Raw genomic sequence first — 22,713 nt, 5'->3', positions numbered from 1 at the left:
CTGCAGTTTGCTGAGTATAGAAACTGGCGAAAGCAGAGACCAACACTGAGCCCCCAATATGGCACCATTCTCTGTTGTCCTTGTCGGATGGCCTCTCTTCCCAGCTCACATGCTACAATAACACTATTGACTCACCTCCCCGGCAACTGTAAGAGGGAGGAGGAAGTGGATTTGAGAAATACTTGTGAAGGCAGAAGAGAGGAATTGATGATCACGTGAATGTAACAGGAGAGTGGAGAAGAGAAACTGAGATGACTCAAGCCTTTAGTTTTTGTAACTGGTGAATGGGGTCACTTTTTTTTTTTTTTTGACCTGTGTTTTTATTTTTATTCTATTATTTTTTTAACATCTTTATTGGAGTATAATTGCTTTACAATGGTGTGCTAGTTTCTGCTTTATAACAAAGTGAATCAGCTATACATATACATATATCCCCATATAATGAAGACAGAGATGGTCAGAGAAGGGGTGAGGCTGATGGAAAGGAGAAAGAGCTCAGTTCCAGCCTCTGGAGCTCGGTGTGAATAAGGGTGTGTGTCATAAGCAACTAGTAGCCAGAGGGGAAAAGATCCCTGAGCTCAGAAGCAACGTCTGGGTTGGAGAAAAAGGATGGAAACTGGAATTTATTCATAATCACGTGTTAATGCTCCATAGGACTTTGCACTTTTAATCTTTTACCTCTAACTTTGGACAGAGAGGTTTTGCAGCTGAGTGAGCGAGCAGAAGAGGCCTTTTAGGGAGTAGGGGTACTTAATCCACAAGAGAGGAAGTAAGCATAGAGTTAGAACCTAACTGCAAAGGCTCACCTGTGTTTTTCAGACTGAAAGTGCCAAGTGCACAAATATCATCTATCTTGGTCCCCCTTCTCTATCACCAGCATCTAGATGAGACTCTGACACTTTGTATCCACTCAAATATTTGTGGAATGGGTGAAATAAATAGGAGGATGTGGGGATGAGTGAATGAAGAAAAAAAGGAATGAGTGAAGGAACCTACAGGGCATCCTGGAGGAAGGGAGGAAGAAACCACACCTGACCTTTTCCCTTTTCCCAAAAATCCTCTTTGCAGGACTGAAAGATGAAAGGCCCTGTGGAGTAGTGGTTAAGAACATGGACTCTGAATTCAGGCTCCACGACTTCCTAGCTGCCTGGACTTGGCCAAGTGACTTAACCTCCTGTGCCTAGGCTTCCTCCCTGTAAAATAAACACATAAATGCTTAGAGCAGCTCCTGGGAAAAAGTTAAGTTCCACGTAAGTGTTAGTGTTATTATTTTTGGCATCTTGATGAGAAGGTAAGCCTGCAAGACAAGCCAGAAATCCCCTGCGGAGAATGAATCCAGACACAGCCTCTAAGTGCCATCCACAAGTGATCAATCACTTTTTCTCTCTCTTGGCCTTCCAGAAGATTTAAACACCCCAGAACTCCCCAACATACCATTCACTGGCAAGGGACTGAGGCCTGGGTTTTAGCTTCAGCTGCCAGCAGTGAGCTGTGTGTTTGCAGAACCCCGTGCCTTCTCTGGGCTAGGTCCCCTTGCCTGCCCACGCGAGGTTGCGGGAACTGAGAGCAGAGGTCCCTTTCAGTTAAGGCCGACCATGGTCTCCCGCCGGGAGGCAGCAGGTCTGCAGCCTCAGGGCTCGGCATCGGATGCCAGGCGCTGGCTAGACGCTGCTCGGGCGGTCACACCCCTCCTGCGCGCCCAGCAGACGCCCCGTGCCCGGCGCGCCCGTAGGGAGGTGCCTCTCGGGCGTCCCCCGGCCGGGACGCCACTGCCGGGGCCCGGCGCGCCTTCGCTCGCAGCCTGCCCGCGGCCCTTTATACTCAGCCGGACCGGCGCTCACTAATGTTTAACTCGGGGTTGAAACTTGGGAGCGCCGAGTGACTGCGCGCCCGGAGCTGCGGAGCTGCACGCGCGTCCGGGAGGCTCGCCTGACTTCTGCCTGCACTCCCGCTCCGAAAGCTTAGCTCTGAGGAGACGCTGACCATGAAGGTGAGTGAGTAGCTGGCCTCCCCCCACCCACCCGCCCCAACAGCCCCAGGGGCGAGTTGTAGGTGCCTTTTCACCAAACTCTCCCCAGATTGCCCCCAAAGCTTCCGGGTCGAAACCAGGGGCTCTCATTAGGAGGAAGCTTCAGGGCCACGCTCTGACAGGTGAAGGGACGCCCCAGGGCTCTCGCCTGGCTCTCGGACCCGCGGGCTTTCTGCTAGAACCCAGGCACCGAGCCTTGGAGAACCTGGAGGGCCACCCGCAAATCGCACGCCTGAACCCTCACTTGGCTTCTGAGTTGTAGGCCTAGAGAAGCAAACAATTAAAGTGTTCAGAGGCCAAAAGTTCAAGGGAGACAGCTCTTGCAACCTCCGACTGGCGCGCTCCAAACCCTCCCATGCCGCGGTGCCTCTCTCCCAGTGCGCGCCCGTCGGCAAACCCCGCTGCCTCGGGTGCAGCCCAGGCCCCGACCCTCTTACCCAGACTGGGGCCAAGCGGCTGGCTCTAACTGGACGTGATCTGCCCGGCTTGCAGACACCGTGGAAGGTGCTCCTGGGACTGCTGGGGATCGCTGCGCTCGTCACCGTCATCACCGTGCCTGTGGTTCTGCTGAACAAAGGCAGTAAGTTTAAAACATTTGAAAAAGATAAGACAGTTGGAGACCGGGATCAGGTTCTATTTTACCACACCAAGGAGACCTAGGGATTTTGCTGGGGACTGGGTGGGATCGGTGTGCCAGGTCGTCGCTGAGGCTTTGCTGGCGTGGTCGCCGCTAGATTCGCTTCGTTGGTCTCCAGTGTTTAGGCTACGAGAGCCTTGCACCTGCCACGTCTTGTGTATGGCAAATACATACTTCCTGAAAATAAAGGGAAGTTTTAAGATTTCTTTATGTTAAATTTGAATTTAGTATCTTTTGAATGTAAATTTAAAAAAAAAAACAACTTTCGTGGTTGTGATTTTCAAAGGAATAAAGGCAGTGTTCAAAGATCCCAAACAGCAGTAAGGATGTCATAAGGGGAGGGAAAAAAATAAGAAAGCAAGTCCCCAAATACAGTTTTGAGAAAAGATAGTGCTTGGGGAGACCAGGGAGTTTTCCTTCAGGGATGATGGAAATCCATCAGTTGGAGAGTTGGGATGCAGGAAAATAACTATTTGACCACTTATAGAAGTAAGTATTTCAGAGTTAAATCATAAAGCTGGTATATTCAGAGGAGGTGGGATCAATGATGTTTGGTGGATTCTTTCATTTAAATCCACCTTGGTTCCTTTTAGCTTGCCTCACTGTTCCAGTTTAGTCCTAACTCTTAATATAAAACATTCATATAATGAAATACACACTATTGGATGCAAACAAGTGAGAATAACTAGTTTGGATCTCCACTGGCCCTACTTTCCTTTTAAGTAGTAACTTTCATGTAAGTATTCACATTCTAGTCAACCAACTGAGGTGTGTTCTCTGATGGTCTAGTCAACCAGGAAATGTGTAGACAGTGCTTATATACTGAGGGGTCTTATCTAGATTTCAGGTGACCATTCAGAATTAGTTTGTAGAACCATCAAAAATCATGTTTGGCCGGCAATTTCAGGGCCAGGGCAAAGGTGCCAAAAGTTAAATAACTGAGTGTGTTGACCTATTGATAATGATTTTCAGTTACTTAAGACAGCCATGGTTACTACCAGTTTAGACTATTAAATGGCAGGCATCTGTCCACTCTCTTGACTCTTTGTTGTGAATTGTTAAAATATAACTGCTTTCGTAAAGTGGTACTTTGTATATTTAAACAACCACATACACAAAGCCTTCCTGTGGGAAAAGGACGGGTCACCCATACAATCAGTAAATATTCACATGACCTACATTATGTTCCAGGAACTGTGCTAGTTGCTGCAAATCCAAAGATTAAATTTTATAAATAAAGAGAGCCCCGACCTCAGGAAGTTTATAATCTAGTGGGAAACAGATACGCAAACAAATCAAAGTAACCTGGATAATCCATTCATCTCTAATACGTTGCTGAGGTGCCCAGGCATCCTTGGAAGAAAGGGTAAAAGTGTAATTATCAGAACTTCCCTTCGGAAAGTTGAAAGGAACACTAAACTTGGATAAATAAGCCACTTAAGATGGTAATGAAATTGGTTAGGGGCCTGGGTCATCTATCTGCCTTCCATGGGGTTTGGTTAAGTTAACTACAGGGATTTAGTTTGGCTGGGTGGGGCATACAGACTTGGGAGGGGTTATCTTACCATTTCCCTTAAACCATACTTAGTCTCTTCTCCAAATGAAATTTGAACAAAGATTTCAAGGACATTTTCTTGACGGGGACTTCCAGAGAGGTTCACGTGTCTAGGTCTAACTATTATTATGATTCAGTGAGAAAATTTAGGGAGGCTTAAGCAAACTTTCTCAGGGGTTAAAAGGATCACTTCTGGGAAAGTGTGGGAAGACTTCTCACAAGAGATTTTTTTGTGTGTGGGGAGGCCTGAAAAGTTAGTATCAGTTCCTGGAGATAAGTTTTTCCAGAAAACGTGAATGAATTGTGAGTCATCATAGAGACACAAGATCACGTCCTCTATCCGGGAACATAAGAGGACTCCTAGCAAGAGAGAAGTGTGGGCAGCAGGGCTTTAACCTGTAGATGATGGAGAACTCTAGCATGCCTGAACTGTGGGGCATGACAGTGGGAAGGTGGGCTGACATGGGGCAAGGCTGGAGAGGAAGCAAGGGAAGTATCCCAGGAGACTGATGGCACAGAGCAGAATTTGGAAGCTATAGAGCTACTCAGAAATGTGAATGATTAGACTTCCGTAATTGGAAACATAGGGAGTAAGGGGGTGGGGTGGCTAAGAACGCCTCTTGGAATACTGGGTGGAGATGTGGTTTCACTGTGTGCTTTATTTACACTTACACAATAAGTTATTTCTCTTCTTGCATTTCTTAATAGGAATATATGTATATTTGAGGAGAAAAGAGAAATTATCTTGCTTCAACTCCAGCCTTATCATAAGGAAAAAAGATAAAAGCTCAGGAATGCAGTATTTTTGCTAAATCAGCAATACCATTCCTGGGCTGTGCCACAATGAGGGACAGTCTTTTTACAAAGGATCCAGAGTCATCACCCAAGAAGTGTCCTTCATATTGTCGATCTAGGTTTTCAAGTCAAACAAAACCAGAAAGGAAGAGAAGAAGGGAGGTGGGAGAGAGGAAATATAAATGGAAAGGAAAGGAAAGGGGGGGGGGGGGGGAAGAAGAGAAAGAAGGAAGGAGGAAAGGAAGAAAGATTTTGATAGAACAACAAAACAAAGTCCTAGATTGTGTGGAAAGCAAAGAAATAAAGAGCTAAGAAAAAAAGAGGAAGAAATGAGCAAACCCAGGTTCATCCCCTGAGAGGTTGGTTTAAAGGTTAAGTGTTTCCATAGGAAAAGCTGACTTTAGCAGAACTCTGGACACACTCAGAGCAGAGAGAGAGAGACGGAGACAGAGAGAGATGGAGGTGTAAGCTTAAAACTGTTAATGAATTGTTTTAGAATATAAACTCCTCGAGGTCAGGAATTATGCATTTCACAAAGCAAAATTAAAAGCTCATCTCCTTCTGTATATATGATAAAGGATTGTATTTTGTTTTAAATCCCTCAAGTATCCTAGTAGAGAAGGATATTGCGTATTTGGACCTTCAGTTTCTCAGAGAATCAGCAATAAAATGTATAAAAATAATTTACTCACATTGGAATTGTAGAAATCTTCTTGGCCTAGAGGCAATAAAACCTTCTCACTCAGCATTTGTGATCCCTTTAATTCCCTCTTTACATCATATTATAGGCTGAGTTTTTTGTTTGTTTGTCTGTTTTTTGTGGTTCGCGGGCCTCTCACCGCTGCGGCCTCTCCCGTTGCGGAGCACAGGCTCCGGACGCGCAGCCTCAGCGGCCATGGCTCACGGGCCCAGCCGCTCCGCGGCATGTGGGATTTTCCCGGACCGGGGCACAAACCCGTGTCCCCTGCATCGGCAGGCGGACTCTCAACCACTGCGCCACCAGGGAAGCCCTAGGCTGAGTTTTTAAAATAACTGTCAAATAGTTTCATTATTGAGTTTTGTCATTTGTCAAGAGAGTTTTCTTATTGGGTTTTGTTATGGGACAGAGACACATCTGTTCTTCTTGTGTTCTTTCCACTGCTGTAGCAGTAAATTTCCTCAATACCTTCTTTCAGCACATAGGAAATTTGACTGCTCAGCCATCCACCAGTAATAAAAGAAAACCCAAATGTGAAGGAGACAGGAATAATCAGAGAAAGAAAAGATAACATCTATGAAGTTTGCCTGAGGAAGTCCAGGATCCATTCCAGGTTTAAAAGCACAGAAATGAGCCTGAATGAAAGCTTTGTATATTTCAGAGGCCAGGTTCTAAACAGAGAGCCCTGTAAAAGCTCGAGCTGACTCCAGCTCACTCAGTTATCAAGCTTTGCCGAGTGCTCCTGAGGTCAGTGGGTTGGTCTTTTTCAGGCCAGCTATTTTGGCTTTTGGTGCCCCAGCTATAGCATATCCTTAAATTTCTCTATCTTAGACATCTTGCCTCTCATCTTAAAAGGGATCAGAGAGAAAAAGGGAAGACTCTTTGCCCAACTGATGCTTAGAGAAAAATGACATCAAGAGACTGGCTAGAGCTGGATCAGTGTACTTGAAATTTTAAGACTTAACAAAGTGCTGAGCCTAAGGAAGGTAACTGTTAAGTACCTGCAGGACCCCCTTCCTTGTGGAAGAGAAGGCACAAAGATGTAATAATAACCAACACGGATTCACTGTGTGCCAGGTATCGGGCTGAGGGCTTTCAATACACTTCTCATCTGATCCTTATAACAACTCTTTGAGAGAGGTTATTATCTCTGCTTTTACAGAAGATTCACAGAAACCTTGAGAGGGTGCTTTAGTTATTTATTACTGCATAATGAATTGTTCTCAGACTTAAACCAACAAATATGTGTTATCTCACAGTCTCTATGGGTCGGGAATTTGTCAGAGGCTTAGCTGGCTGTTTCTGGCTGAAGGTCCCTCATGCTGCTTCAGACGAGATATCATCTGAAGCCTTGACTAGGGCTGGGGGATCCCCTTCCAAGCTCTCTCACGTGGCTGTTAGCCAGCGGCCTCAGTTCCCTGTAAAGGATGGGTTTTTCCAAAGGGTGCCAGGGCAGCTGTCTTCCCTTAGAATGAAGGATATGAGAGAGCAACAGAGTAGGGAGCCTCAGAGCTTTTTTTGACCTAGCCTCAGAGGTGATGTGCCATCACTTCTGCTGTATTCTATTGGCCACACAAAGCAACGCTGATACAAAGTGAGAGGGCATTCCACAAGGGCATGAATATTGGGGTGGAGATCATTGGGGCCATCTTGGAGGCTGGCTACCAACGTTAAGGAACTTGCTCGAAGTTCCACAGAGTTGGCGTTTCACGCTCAGGCACCGTGCCTCTAGAGCTGGTACTTTGTGATCAGGTATAAAGTTAATGTGGCCATATTAGCATAAATGTTACAACTTCCTATTTATATGACTATATTTAATTTCATGACTGCTAATCCCTGGGTGCCAGTGTTCTGGGGAAAAGTGCCTGCTGCTGCCTCTGTTCCTACACAGAGCTGTAGAGGAGCAACAACTTCCAGCCCAGGACTGACATCCCACTCTTTTGACTGGTCTTATTAAGTGTTTTCAGTGGCAGTAGTAGGTCCAGATTGAGTACTCGCACTGGATTACACTTGTTTTGTTTCCAGTGTATACTGTGTTATTTCATCTGATCCTCACAAAACAATCCACGTCAGAGGAGGTATTAATTTCCTGACTTGTTACCCTTAAGAAACTGAGGTATAAAAGTTTAGTGCTTTGTGAGGAAGTACTAGAACTTGGGAATTCAAATCTTGTAACTTCTAGCCTTCCCTGAGTCTGCTGGTTTCCATGAATAACTGTTTTAGAGAAATGCTTTGGTGGAAACTTTTGTAACTTCAAAGATTAATCGGGCTTCCCTGGTGGCGCAGTGGTTGAGAATCTGCCTGCTAATGCAGGGGACACGGGTTTGAGCCCTGGTCTGGAAGGATCCCACATGCCGTGGAGCCACTAGGCCCGTGAGCCACAACTACTGAGCCTGCGTGTCTGGAGCCTGTGCTCCTCAACAAGAGAGGCCGTGATAGTGAGAGGTCCGTGCACCGCGATGAAGAGTGGCCCCCGCTTGCCACAACTAGAGAAAGCCCTCGCACAGAAACGAAGACCCAACACAGCAAAAATAAATTAACTAATTAATAAACTCCTACTCCCAACATCTTATAAAAAAAAAAAAAGGAACCTATTAAAAAAAAAGATTAATCACTGCTTTATGGCTTGATGCTAACCCTTGCATTATTGTAAATCAATTATCTTGTAAATATTTTCACCTTTAGTCTTCACAGGTCCATTATGACTTCCCCAAAAGGGCGTGTCTCTCAGAGAGCAAACTGAAACCACAAAATTAGCACTTCTGTGTTAGCTGTTTTATTTTTGCAGTTTTGTATGGTTCTTCAAAATTATAACTTCCTAGGAGATTTCTTCAAACTTAATGATAAACCATTTGCTTTCGTTAACTGTCCACATTAATGAGCACATTTCTTCATTATTTGGTCCACTGGGGAAGCAAGTAGACCCATGAGCTTAGGTCACGTGTTTCAGCATCTAAGGCCCAGGAAGCCAAGGTAATTTAAGGCAGAGCCAAAGCCAGCAGGGACTTTGTTCCCAGCAACCTGAGGGCCAAGGTGGCTTAGGATGTGCAACAGAGAAAGAGGGGCAAAGGGGGTGAATATTAAGTGGGTAACACCACCCACCCCTTCCCTGACTTAACTGTGGGTCCTGCCAAACTGGCTGGGTGGCCCCTGCATCCTTAACACCATCTCTGTGGGGCTGGGACCCCATCTTCTTATTTTCCTCAGTTGTTTTAAAGCCAGACCTGCTCAGGTCCATGAATATCATGGATGGCTCCCATTTCCCTATTATTTTCCTTTATTCTTTTATTCCAGGCAGGAAACTCTTGTTGTATGAGATTTAAAGCCTTTGAAGGGCTAAGGCCAGAGGCGATATTTGTGAACTCTCCTGTGTGTACTGAATGCTTACTGCATGGCAGCTGTTGTTGCAGGTACAAGGGATGAGGCTCTAAACAGTAGAGGCAAAGAGCCTGCTCCCATGGGCCTTTACAGTCATGGGGCGGGCAGATAGTAGGCAAGCTGAGTACTGTCTGAGTACTTTCAGACAGTGATACAGGCTAGGACAAAAATAAAGTGTGGTCAAGAGGATGGAGGGACGCAAGAAGGAGTTTCTCTGTTTCAAGCATGAGGGTGGCATGATCTTGTTTCTCTTTCTAAAATGCCTCTGACTCTGGTATAGATAATGGTGGAGGGTGGGAAGTGGATTATCCAGGTGAGAGATGATGCCAGCTTGGACAGGGTGTTAGCACGGGAAGGAGCAGAGATAAGGATGACTCCTTGAACAGTCGGCTGGCTAGCCCAAGTGGAGACCTTTTTCTTGCCCTCATGGCTCTATCCTTCCCAGAAGAGCTAATCTGCAGTGGTCCCTCCAGTTCCCTCATCCTACTGGATACACTTCCTCTTCCCAAGGCAGGTCTTGGGGAGGGCCTTCTACATCATGCACCCAGCATGTCAGCAGAAGGTAATTCTCTAATTCAGCAAATATTTATTGAACATTTTCTACGTTAGGCACTTTGTTGGTCCCTGGAAATATAAAAATAACACACATGGCCCTTGCCCTCAAATAATTCTTAATCTTAAAGGAAACATAAACATGAACTATAATAAAAAGGGCTAAGTGTCCTTCTAGTAAATGATCAAAGTGCTGTGGAAACTCTAAAGAGAACATGATAAATGCTGCCCAGGGAAGTTCATATATGGAAACCAACCAAGCTTAAAGGGTTAATAATTAATGGGCCTGAATACAACCTTTCCGATCTTGGAGCCATCAGACTGGCTCCCAGGCATGCAGTTCACCTACATGTTTAGCCCTCAACAGTTTACAGCCCCGACCCCCGATTCTGTATGCGGTTTACGTCAGAGAGAATACTTTTGGCTGCACGTAACAGAATACCTGGCCCAAAGTTGTTTAAACTATAGACTCTTATTGTTAGCATCTTCCGTAATTGGAAGTGCAGAGGTAGGGCAGTTCTAGAGTTTGTTAACGCAGTGGTCCCACAGCTTCCTCCAGGGCCCAGAGTCTCTGCGTCTTTCAGCTCTGCTGGTCTCACACTGTTACTTTCGTTCTCAAGCTTGTCCTCTCAGGTCGAGCATGGCTGCTGCTGTGATGCGTCATTTGTCACACAGCCATTTCACAAGGCAGGGAGGATGCTGTTCCTCATTCGTAGTCTGTTCTATCAGGGAGGAAAACTACTTCCACAAGTTCCCTGGCCCAAGGCAGACTTTCCCTCGTGTCTCCTTGGCCAGATTTGGGTCATTTGTCTATTCCAAACCCATCCCTGGCAAGGGGAAAGGATTACCAAGCTTGGACTAGATTAACCAAGACTCACCTTTCTGGGACCAGGAGGGAGCTCCTTCCTCAGCCCTTGGAAGGGGAAAGGGAATTACCTAAGTTGAACTGGAGATTCTAAAAGGAAGAAATGGGAGGTCTATGCAAGTGTGTCAGATATTTTATGATTACTCATTTTTCATTACATTGGAAAAATTTAATTTACTAGCAAAAGAAAATAGATGTCAAGCCAGCTCTGATCTCCAAAGAATCCAATCACATAACTCTCTCCCTCTCTTCTCACTTTCCTTCCTAACCAAACGAGTTTATTGTAAAGCAGGGTGTTTTGACGCTGCCTTTTTGATCCTGAAGGCATTTTGAGCCCAGCACTTGCTTTCTGTTGTTATCCAAAATGATTAAGAATAGGGAAGAATTGAGTTTGCAACATTTAAGATACAAATCTGAGAAAATGGAGGGGGTCAGAAACATCTGAGGGAAACTACTCTCAATTTTCTCATATAAACTGTTGTATTTTATCCAATTCGTAATGGGAAAATGTGGCAGAAACAGTTAACATAAAACAAAACAGTCAACATAAAGAAGTTTAAAAATACATGGTAAAAGTTAGACCTGTAAAAATTGACCCAGGAAAGTAGCATTTGAAATAATCTACATGGTAATCATTTCATTAAGATGAAAATGGTTTGACTGGACTGAAAAGAAAATCCTGAACTCCAAAAAAATCAAGCAGCCCCTTCGTACTAGCTGGTGATCCCCATGCCCCGACCCCTACCCCGTGCTCCCCCGCTGCTCCCTCGCGTACTCATGTGTCTCCTCTCCCCAGGCCTCCAGCACCTCCCCACGGTCATTCTCAGCTTACAGCCAACCTTGCTTTCTATTTTAAGGAGAAAACTAAGGCTACTAGGAGAGAAGGTCCTCAATTCCCACCAGCCCCCTCTCAGCACCTGCCCAAGGCCAAACCCTTCTTTGTACACTGACCTCATCCTCTTTCACTTACTAAGAGATGTGGCTGCAGCTATTTCCTCTGCCCACTGCGCTGTCATTTCCCCCTCTCTATATAAATAAGCTGTAAATCTCTCACATCCTGAAAGAAAGGGAGGGAGGGAAGGAGGGAGGGAGAGAAGGAGGGAGAGAGGAAGATCCTCTCTGTACCCCACATCTCTGCCCACCTCCCAGTCCCTTGCCCTGCTCCCTTTACCAAAAAGCTCCTGGAAGAGTTTTCTATTTTCTTTGTCTGCTGTTCCTCTCCTGCTCCCTCTTAAACTCACTGGCATGAGGCTTATCCTCACCCGTCACTAAAATGTTTGGCTCTGCTCGCGTCAAAGTCCCTAACCTCTGTGTTGCTGAGTCCAGGGCTCAGTTCTCCCTCTGAGTCTCCCATTCCCTGTCAGTTGATGATGCTTCTTCTCCCCTCCTCTGTGTTTCCACTTTCTCCTAGATTTTTCCTTCTGCACCTCCACATGCTCGCTCCCATTCTCCGTAGGGGCTCCTCCTCCTGTCTGACTTCTATTTTTAACATCTTTATTGGAGTATAATTGCTTTACAATGGTGTGTTAGTTTCTGCTTTATAACAAAGTGAATCAGCTATACATATACATATATCCCCATATCTCCTCCCTCTTGCGTCTCCCTCCCACCCCTCTAGGGGGTCACAAAGCACTGACCTGATCTCCCTGTGCTATGCAGTTGCTTCCCATTAGCTATCTATTTTACATTTGGTACTGTATATATGTCCATGCCACTCTCTCACTTCGTCCCAGCTTACCCTTCCCCCTCCCCGTGTCATGTCTGACTTCTGACCTTGGACTCCAAGGCTTCATCCTAGAACCTCTTCCTTCTTTCCCCCAGGTGATCTCATCTACTCCCATGGCCTTAAACACCATCTATAACCTGACAACAACACCCAAATTTATATCTCCAGACCAGACCTCTTTCCTGAACTCTACATGCATATGTGCAACTATTAAGTGGACATCTCCATTTTGCTGCTATTAGCATCTCAAAGTAACATCTCCCAAAACTTTTTAATCCCCTCAAACTTATTCCTCCCTTAATACATCTGGTCTCAGCAAATAGCAATTCATTTGTTTTTCAGTTACTGAGGCCAAAGTTCATGCAGTTCTCAACTCCTCTCCCTTGTTCACACTCAACATCGAATCGGTCAGCAAATCCTATCACTTCTACCTTCATGTTCTTTCAGAATTTGGCCGTATCTCAGCACCTCCACTATTACCACCCTAGTCCAAGACGCCATCACCTTTCACCTGCAATATTGCAAAAATCTCCCTATTTCTCTTCTTACTCCCTGCAGTGTATTCTCAATACAGCTGGCAAGATGACTGTGATAGAATTCTAAACTGATTCCCCAGATTTCCTCCCTGCCCCATGTGCTAATCTCTACCTAATCTCTGAGATTGTGGATATAATGGATTTTATCCTGGTGGTTAGGTGATGTTATATGATGGCATAATCAGCTTTAAGAAAGGAAGATGACCTGGGTGAGCCTGATCTAATCACATGAGCCCTTAAAAAGCAGAGTTTCTCTAGCACTTAACCGTGACACTTGACCTCCTAACATAAGGCATTATTTATTTACTGTTTGCTCCTATGTCTCCCCCCCCATTAGAATGTAAGCTTCATGAAGAGGGCAAGAATTTTTTATGTTTTGTTCACTCATATCTCTAGTGCTCAGAACATTGAAGAACAGAGTGAGTGCTTTCCTAGAGCTGTCGTAACAAATACCATACACTGAGTGGCTTAAAACAACAAAAATTTATTCTTCCACAGTTAGGAAGCCCAGAAGTCCAAAATCAAGGTGTCGTCAGGGCCACGCTCCCTCTGAAGGCTCCAGGGAAGAATCCTTCTTTGCTTCCTCCAGCTTCTGGTGGTTACTGGCAACCACCTTGACTTGTAGCTTTATGACTCCAATTTCTCCTTTCATTGTCACATAGCCTTCTTCCCCTTCTGTCTCCACATGGTCCTCTTCATTTTCCAAGTCAGCAAAAGCATGTCTTTGCATGACCTTCTTATAAGGACATTCCCTAATCCCGTACGACCTCATCTTAACTAATTACATCTACAAAACCCCTATTTCCAAATAAGGTCACTTTCTGAGGTTCCCAGTGGACTTGAATTTTGGGGGGTGGGGAAACTATTCAACCCAGTACAGCTTGACAAACATTTGATGAATTAAAGAAATTATCTTAGAGCTCATGTAAAAGCATATTTTTGATGAACATTTTTTAATGTTACTTTAATTCTGATTAAAATTCTTATATTCCTAACTATGGGGTCAAGTGATCCACTACTAGATCACGCATACCTATTCGTATAGTGCCAGCAGCTGTTTGATAAAATAAATTCATCCTTTCAGCTTACTTGAAGACATGACTATTCAGATTAAATATTTAACTAATGATAGAAGATTACTTGATTAATTGGCAAACTATATGGTATAGAAAATAAGCGTTGAAGAAGATGTTGTTGTAGCAAAGTGTAGTGTACGGAGTGAGGGGTAGTTCCAGAGGCATGAGGAGGGACCATGAAAAACTGAAGGCCACAGATGCGGATTGTTTATTTGAGAAGTAGGCTGGTAAATACAAGAAGAGAAATGGGAAGATGGCTGCCAGAGTCCACAGGGTCAGTAAGTATTTATTTGATATGGGTACACCGTGTGCATGCTTATGGACGAAATGAAGATACTGAGAAGAGATGGAGATGGAGGGAGAAGAGATGAAACAGAGCCCCTAAGAAATCAAGAGGACCAGGATCTGAGGCCCGGGGCAGGTCCGCTTCTGCCTCCGAGTGCTGAGGAAAGGGTTAAAGAGTGGAGGAAGGGACAGACAGAAGTGGAAAGCAGAGTAACAAACAAGCCCCTGTGGTGGCTCTAAAGGAGGAATCGCTGAGTCTTTTCATCGGACAAGTTCCCACTCTTTTGAAAATGTGTACTGCAGGGTCTGAGTTATTCAAGATTTTATGTTTAGGATCTAGGAAACATGAAAAAGAAAAGGTGTGGGGGGAGAAAAGAAACCTATTATAAAGCTTGCATGGCTACTTTTTATGAGTGTAGGGAAAAGATGATGAGAGTTACCAGTTGTACCATGGAAGAGAGGAAGAGGGGAGTACAACTTTCTTTCTCAGAAAGAGTCACAGAGTTGCCATCCTTAATAACACTCCAGAGAGAAAATTCTAGGGTTTTCAGAAAGAATTGATGCCCCTCTGACTTCGGAACACTAGAACAAATTATGTTCTAATGTAACCTACCAACTGTCCCCGGTCCAAATGATACTACCAAGCTGCCTGTTTAGATTATTTGCAAAGATTGAATCCAGACACTTCCAGAAAGTCTAATCCATCTATGCTAACTCACAAAAACTGCCAACAAGCATTTACCATGTACCTCACTCTGCTGCATACTTAGGTTGTTTAGAGCAGTGGTTATAACCACAGGCTTCAGAACCCTATTGCCTAGGGCTTACTAGTCATGAGACTTGAGTCTGGTTACTATCTGCATCTCAGTTTCCTTACCTGTAAAATTGGGATGAAAATAAGTTAATAAGTGTACAATGCCTAGAATAGCCCAGCACATTGGAAGGTCTCTATAAGTATCTGTAATGACTACTTTTTATATTTTTTTAATTTTAAAAAATTTTGTTAACAGTCCCAGAGACAGGCATTATAATAATACTTGTTTCACACTCCTGAAAGTTTTGCTGGGTGAATGCTGGAAAGGGCAATTTCTATGGCAGTTTTGTTTTCCAGTGATCATTTTCCTCACCTCCTGGCAGACAAACAGTTGTCACAGAGAGTAGCCTTGTTGATAATGCTTGTAAATCTTTCTGGAAAGTTCTTCAGTGACTTGGTATTAGAGCGTTCAGCTTCCCCAAATGCTGATGTTCTCTAATCAGTTTTCTTTCCAAACTAATCATTTCTAGCTTGCACTGTGACCTCCCAGTGATGTCTCACTACAACTACTACTGCTAAAAACCAGCCCTTTGCTAAAATAGTTGCTTGTTTCACGGGCCTGTGGGTCATTTATTTATACAGTTAAGACGTTTCCACCTTTCAGCTGTTTCTCATCCCCTTGGGTTACACTGGCTTAATGTCAGTGGACATAGTGGGGTGTAAAAGCCTTGTCAATAGTAATTATGGCCATTGTTATCCAGTCCTGATTATTCCCAGAAGAGTCCTAACAAGGGGTGAGGGAGTAACTATAATCAGAATAAAAAAATAGAGCAGGGCTTCCCTGGTGGCGCAGTGGTTGAGAGTCCGCCTGCCGATGCAGGGGACACGGGTTCGTGCCCCGGTCCGGGAAGATCCCACATGCCGTGGAGCGGCTGGCCCCGTGAGCCATGGCCGCTGAGCCTGTGCGTCCGGAGCCTGTGGGCCACAACAGTGAGAGGCCCGCGTACCGGAAAAAAAAAAAAAAAAAAATAGGGCAGTTTCCATTTCAAAACGGAATAAAGCCATCCTGATGCCCTGTTTAGTGCTGGCTTCATAAGTGTGCTGAACCTCCTGGCTCTTCACTGGGGTGAGGGCAGGGTGAACTGGATTTAGTTCAGGCAGTCCCTTTGGCCTTGCATTTCTTCACCAGTGGCTGTAGACACCTTCATCTTGACCTGAAGTTTGAGACATGAATATTCTGCCCACTTTCACTTCTCTGCCGTATATATTGGAATCTTATGTTGATATTCATATTGTTTCAAGGCAGTTAGAATTTCAGTCTCAGCATCTGTCTTTCAAACTGGTCTTGGGAGCTTTTTTTTTTCGTGTTGCTGACCATTCTGAGGAATGTCTAGATAGGGTCGTCAAGCTACAGTCAGGGCTGGCTGCTTAATTTTGTAAATTAAGTTTTATTCGGAATATAGCCTTTTCTATTCATTTAGATGTTGTCTGTGGCTGTTTTCAGGCTACAATGGCCGACTTGAGGAGTTGCAAAGCTAAAATATTTACCATCTGGCCCTATAAGAAAAAGTTTGCCAACCCCAGGTCTAGATATTGTTATCTTACAGCCGAAAGAGACCTTCTTATTTTACAGGTAAGTTGTGTAAATCCTCACAGAGACGTGATGAACACTGAAATCGCACTAGATGTTTCAGCAGAGAAATTTGATATAAAAATTGGTTACACAAATTAAAGAGCAAAAGAAAAAATTATGAGGTAAGTGAGAGACAGGAGCTGTAGGAAGAAGCTATCTCTAGGGCTTGGGAAAAAGGAGAAGAGGGACATAGAAGTTCTGGGCTCTAAGCTCCAAGGTGTGTGAGGCATGCGACTGAGAGGCAGGATGCAACAGGTTCAGGTATAAAAAGAAAAGCAGGAGGCTGGGACAGGTGCTCCCTCAGGGCACCTGCTGACAGGACCAGCAAGATAAAGGGAGTCCCTCCTCCTGTCCTACTGACTACACTCCTCTGTGTTTCCCTATCGGCAGGACCTAACAGGAAGCCTACAGAGGAAGGGGTCTGGGAAACACAGCTGTAGACCCCCTTCCCAGCACTACTGAGCAAAGGATAGAAGTGTGTGTTTGAGCTGATAGACAACAGGTAAATTACGGTCACAGGCGTAGAGAAGTGAGAATGCCTGGTGACAGCAAGTGGAAGGCTGGAGCCTGAGGCTCCTGTCCTCACTCTATTTAGACCCAGCAGGTCCAGTGCACTGCTTTCCTACTTACCAGTCTCTTGGAGTTCACGACGCTCACATTTAGAGCTGTGTTCCTGTGTTTGTGCTCTCCTGTTTATGTTGTCTGGCTTTTATCTTTTCATTTGATAAATATTTATGAAGTGCCTTCTACAGCCAGGCACCATCTAGGCCGCGCTGAGATAACTAGCAAACAAAACGTAACAAAACACAATCAATGTCCTCCTGGAGCTCACAGACAGTCAAGAGAGGCAGATGATAAACAAGTAAAAACTAGAGTACGTTAGATGGCATCACTGCTGAGGAAAAAAAATGTCAAGCCAGGAAGGGCGATACAAAGAGAATTTCTTAACCATGCGGTTGTAAATGTTAGTCCAGGAAAGGAAGGTGACATTTAAATAAAGACCTAAAGGAGGTAGGGAACAAGCTTTGGGCACATCTGAGGGGAAGAATATTCCAGGCAGAGGGTGTAGCAAATTCAAAGTCTCTGAGGCAGAAGTGGGCCCAGTGTGTCTGAGGAAGAGCGGGGAGGCCAGAGCAGATGGAGTGGAGGGAAAAGAGGAGAAGGAGGGCGGAGTCACGACACAGACAACCCCTCGTTGTTTCCTTTTTTTCCAAATGTTTGCTATTCCGGAAAATGTGCATGGTACCAGTTGGTTGGCCTTTCAGAGTAGACCTTTGAAAATACAGCGATTACATCCCTAACAAAAGTTTGGTCATCTGACACTCTGATCTTTGAGTAAATGCTTAGAGCACACAGCCCCAGGTTCAAGGGCTCCAGCTCAATGGCAATGCATTTATCAGATGCACTTGATGTCCCTGGGATGTTTCTCTTATTGAGAAGGGAAATCTGGTGATAGTGATTATATTTTAATGTCTCCTGTGTATAGTAATCAGAGAAGTATCACTTTTCACAATTCCTCTAATTCCTCTCAAGTCCAACATGTTCCCTCCATGTGAACGCTGTGGATGGTATTAAACTTGTTGAAGGAGGAAGTGATGCTCGTCAGTACTTAGCAAATGATTCAACTGTACTTATCCTAGATGCTTTCTCAACGTGATGCTCTTATGCTTTCTTGTTAGGATCGTTTGGGATTTGAACACAGTGAAAGTTAATTAGCTATTATTTTATTGCAGTGAAATTCCTCATCTCAGCAGCACTGCTAGGTACTCCAAGGGAGAGACTCTTTCATCTTTGTATCCTGATTGCCTAGCACATGCTTGGAACAAAATAATAATAAATAGTCTGACCTATCTGGAGGGCTTCCTAAATTTTAAATCCTGAGCTAAGAACTTAGCATACATTATCTCATTTCATCATGGCAGATCCCTAGGGGCTAGATGGTGCTATTATTATCATTTTATAGGTTACAAAGTTGAGGTTTTGAAAGATTCAGTAACTTTCCTAAGGCTCCCGTGCAAGAATTAGGCCTGGGTTCAAATTCAGGCTCTCTGACTTCAAAGCCACCAGGGACCCAACCCCTTATTGGTATTTGTTGAATCATTGGTGATGGGTGGCAGCCCACGCGTGCTGCTGGAGAATAAAGGATGTGAGCAACTTTCCAGTCAATTTCTTCTTCTGCCTTCTTGATTTTTCTTCCTCTGTCCCAATGTCAAGGCTGCTATTTTGCTACAGCAAATTGTAAAGTAACACTCATTTTATTTCCTTAGCATCAATATAAAATGTTAACTGATTAGCCTATGGAACAAAAAAACTTTATAACCAGATATCTATTCCCCAGGTTTAACAACTTTATGAGTTTATGAGCTATAAAGAGCACTTCTTCTTTTAGTTGCATTTCATTAGCTATTTATTTCCCCAAACAGTTTCTCTTTCTGAGGCAGAAATATTTTATATCACAGTTACATACAGACAAAAAAAGGTTATTATTAATGAATATTAAAAAATTCAAAATATCCTCTAATCATAAAATAACCATTGGTTAAAGCAAGACTATTCTGTAGAACTACACCACACTCTTACTTAGAATTCTGGAATCCCTTTTATTCAGAAAAGAGTTTGATCCTATAACCAGGGCTCATTAAGATACCATACACTTTGATGAGAAATTATTGTTAAGTTGAACCATTTTAATAGCTGTTATTCTGCCATTTTTGATTGATAAAAATGGCATTTTCGTATGGTTCAACCTAATAGTTGGTCTCAGCAAAACAGTAAATTATAAAGCTGTTAACCGTTTTTTGATTTTTAAATTCAAGGAGACATGAATCTAGGAGTTTCTGTGGAAACTGATGGGTAACATATGATTAGCCGCTCTGCTTGGCTAGCATAATGCTTTAAACTGATAAGTCAAATAAACGATATGCCCCAGGCCCACCAGGAAGACCACACTAGCAGCCCAAGACCTTCATCTGTTGTTGCACGGGTGCCCTGTCAGGGAGCAATCAGACAAGGAAAGAGAAATGTGGGCATGTCCTCTGGTGTTGACAGAATAGGTTGTAACTTGGCAGTAAACTATGAACTTGCTAAAGGTCAAAACCTGGACTTGGCACTCACGTCTCACAGAACCCGCTTATCTAGATGTTTCGAAAGCATCTTCCAGTTTGCGCTGCTTTTCAAATAACAAGGCAAAAAACAAGGAACATTTGTTGCTCTGCTTGTTCCAGTTTTGCAGTGGTGTTTGGGGTCTGGGGAGCCAGGATAGGGAACCCAGCTTGAAGGTCGTTGTAAAGGAGCTGAGAGAGGGTAACACAAGCCAAGGGTGGCCCGGGCCTTGCACCCATGTCCTGGGCCATAGCAAGAACGCGGCCTGGCATCAGTATGGATATCTGAACATCAGCAGATGGATGAAAATCACGCTGAGCCCATTATGAGCAGAAGGGAGTCTGAATCTGGCAGAGATGATGGGTTTAGAAAGGCTGAGGCCTGATGGGAGGATGAGCCCAGCGACATCTGAGGCGAAGAGGCAGGAGAGGTAAGTGCCCAGCAAGGAAGAGCGGCATGCAGGGCAGCAGGTGACCTCACAGGGAATTTTGGTCTCAGTTATTTTATTATTCCAGATTGAAGTGTGTTGTCCTTTAAAACCTGGGCAAATACCCTCATGTGAGATAACACTGTATCTGATCTATATTGTAGGTATGCAGTTCATTCTCACAAAATCAAGAGTCAGTGATAGACACTTTATGTTGATATGTCTGTCTTGTTATAGATATGTATGTCTTAGTATGTGTGGACTGCTGTTATAAAGATAGCAGAGATTGGGTGACTTAAACAACAAACATTTATTTCTCACAGTTCTGGAAGCTAGAAGTCCAAGATCAAGATGCCAGCAGATTCGGTGTTTAGTGTCTGGTGAGGACCCGTTTCCTGTGTCCTCACGTAGCAGAAGGGGTGAGAGAGCTTTCTGGAGTCACTTTCTAAAGGGAACTAATCCCACTCATGAGGATTAGGACTCATGATCGAATTACCTACCAAGGGCTCCCCCTCCTAATACCATCATATGGCTGTTACGATTTCAACATGTGAATTTTGAGGGGACACAGGCATTCAGTTGGTTGTAATATATGCATGTGTGTATAAATTGATCTATTTCTATTTACAGATCTATCTAAACATCTACATCAGCAGATAGTATTAGGATTGTGAATGTCTCTTACCACTGATACCTTGATTTGTACTAATTTGGGGATGTGTTTTATGTTCATTTTTACTAATAGCTCTTGATAGCAGGGTATTTATCCTCAACAATGATACTTCATAACTATTTTTATATAATAGGATGATTGGATGAATACAAACAACTGAGGGTGTTTAATGAACAAATCCAGATTTGTAATTTTGTAGTCCAACATGAGTTTCAAATATTATTTTCTGTAGCACAAGACTTTACTTCTTATTTAAAGGTTAAACTCAAGGACTGGCATTACTCACTTGCTGTATTTTTGCTAACAAACACAAATATCTTATTAACTTTCTGGGGAGAAATGCAGGATTGAATTGAAAAACAAAAGTTTTTAAAAGAATATTTTACTTAACAAACTAGGCTTAAACAAAATCAATAAAATAATAAAATAAAGGGTAGCAACTTTATCTATCGAAGCTGAAGTTTTTATAGGCAGAAACAAAACTATGTTATGAGATCAAATCCAAAGAAATAAAACCTTAAGAACACTTTTTTTTTTTTTTGCGGTGCGCGGGCCTCTCACTGGTGTGGCCTCTCCCGTTGAGGATCACAGGCTCCGGACGCACAGGCTCAGCGGCCATGGCTCATGGGCCCAGCCGCTCCACAGCACATGGGATCCTCCCGGACCGGGGCATGAACCCGCATCCCCTGCATCGGCAGGCGGACTCTCAACCACTGCGCCACCAGGGAAACCCAAGAACACTTTTTGAAAGAGCATTTCCTATACGAGATCTACTTCTCCACAGGCTGTAAAAAATTAACACGAGAAGATACTGCTGGCTTTGAAATCCCTGAAAAGGACTGCAGTTATAGGAATGTTATGGTAGTGGCTGATTTTGTGAGTGTATGTTTACACGTACGTGGAAAATGTAGAGAGTTTGGAAAAAGACTTTAAGGTATTTGTCATCAGTGGAGGCTCTGGGATTGAGCAAGAGGAATCACACTGACTTGACTGTGCTTATAGGATGATGCCCTACTCCAATCAACAAAAACTTTTTGTGTGTGTGTCTTTTATGCCATACAACTGTGCTAGATGCTAAGGTTGATGAAAAACAAAAACAAAAACCCCAAACCAATGAACAAAAACCCAAAGCCCTGTCTTCAAAAGAATACATGGCCCAGCTGAGTAGATTACACAGGCAGGCATGGAAAAATAGTTATCAACACAAGTTAGTAAGTGACAGGAGCCCAATGAGTAGCATGGGGGCAAAAGTCAGAGGCCGAATTGAAGTCTTCATGACAGAGGTGGGAAATGGAGGAGGGAGGCTTGTGACAGATGGGGAAGCAGTTGAGGACATGCCAGGAAGTGGCTTAGGACAAGGAGTAGAGGCAGACAAGCCTAAGAAGATCTGCTGGGTTCAGTAGGCAGATTAGTGTGACTAGGTTAGAAGGTTCTTGCAGGGAGAGAGTGAAAATAAGCCTGGAAAGGTCTCACATCAGACTGTGGGGCTGCAACTGCCAGGCTAAGCAGTCTGGATCTCCCTGTAGACAGTGGGGACTCGTTGGAAGCTTTTGAGGAAGAGATCACCAGAATGAAAGTGGCATTTTAGAAAGATCATTCCGGTGACGGCGCAGGGCAGGAATTGGATTGGGAGAACCTGATGGCAGGGATATCTGGAGAAGAGATTTCGTAGGAAGAGTCAATAGGGTTGATTGGTTGTAGGGGATGGTAAAAAAGAGGGAGACATCAAAATGATCTTCAGCCTCTGAATTGGCGTCTTCAGTAACAGAATATAAAACCACACAAATTTCCTATGGAAATCTAGTTTTGGAAGGAAGACAATTATTTCAGACAGGGTATGTATAGGGTTAGAGTGGGGCAAGTCAACCAAGAAGGCTGAACACAGCACTGGAAATGTAAGCGTGGGTGCGGTAGGCTAAGGTAGTGAGAGCAGATATTGTTATTCATCTAAATGGTAAGTATGCCTGAAGCCCTGGAACTCACATTCTCTGGA

General features: G+C 44.0%; 1 protein-coding gene across 2 annotated transcripts in view; it reads left to right on the top strand.

Annotated features, from left to right (window-relative positions):
- Window positions 1-1,683: 1,683 nt before the first annotated feature.
- The window catches only part of DPP4 (dipeptidyl peptidase 4), a 77,507-nt gene continuing 56,477 nt past the window's right edge, over window positions 1,684-22,713 (top strand). Inside the window, exons 1-2 of one of the 2 annotated variants that reach the window (XM_065880267.1) lie at window positions 1,684-1,990; window positions 2,522-2,609. In XM_065880267.1, coding sequence (XP_065736339.1) covers window positions 1,985-1,990; window positions 2,522-2,609 — 94 coding nt within the window. In that variant the 5' untranslated portion in view covers window positions 1,684-1,984. The remainder of the gene's footprint in view (window positions 1,991-2,521; window positions 2,610-22,713) is intronic. The other variant, XM_065880266.1, reaches the window with a different exon arrangement.

Source organism: Phocoena phocoena, chromosome 7 (assembly GCF_963924675.1).
Source record: "Phocoena phocoena chromosome 7, mPhoPho1.1, whole genome shotgun sequence".
Taxonomy (NCBI): domain Eukaryota; kingdom Metazoa; phylum Chordata; class Mammalia; order Artiodactyla; family Phocoenidae; genus Phocoena; species Phocoena phocoena.
Note: the sequence above shows the minus strand (reverse complement) of the source record. Positions and strands in the feature narration are given on the sequence as shown.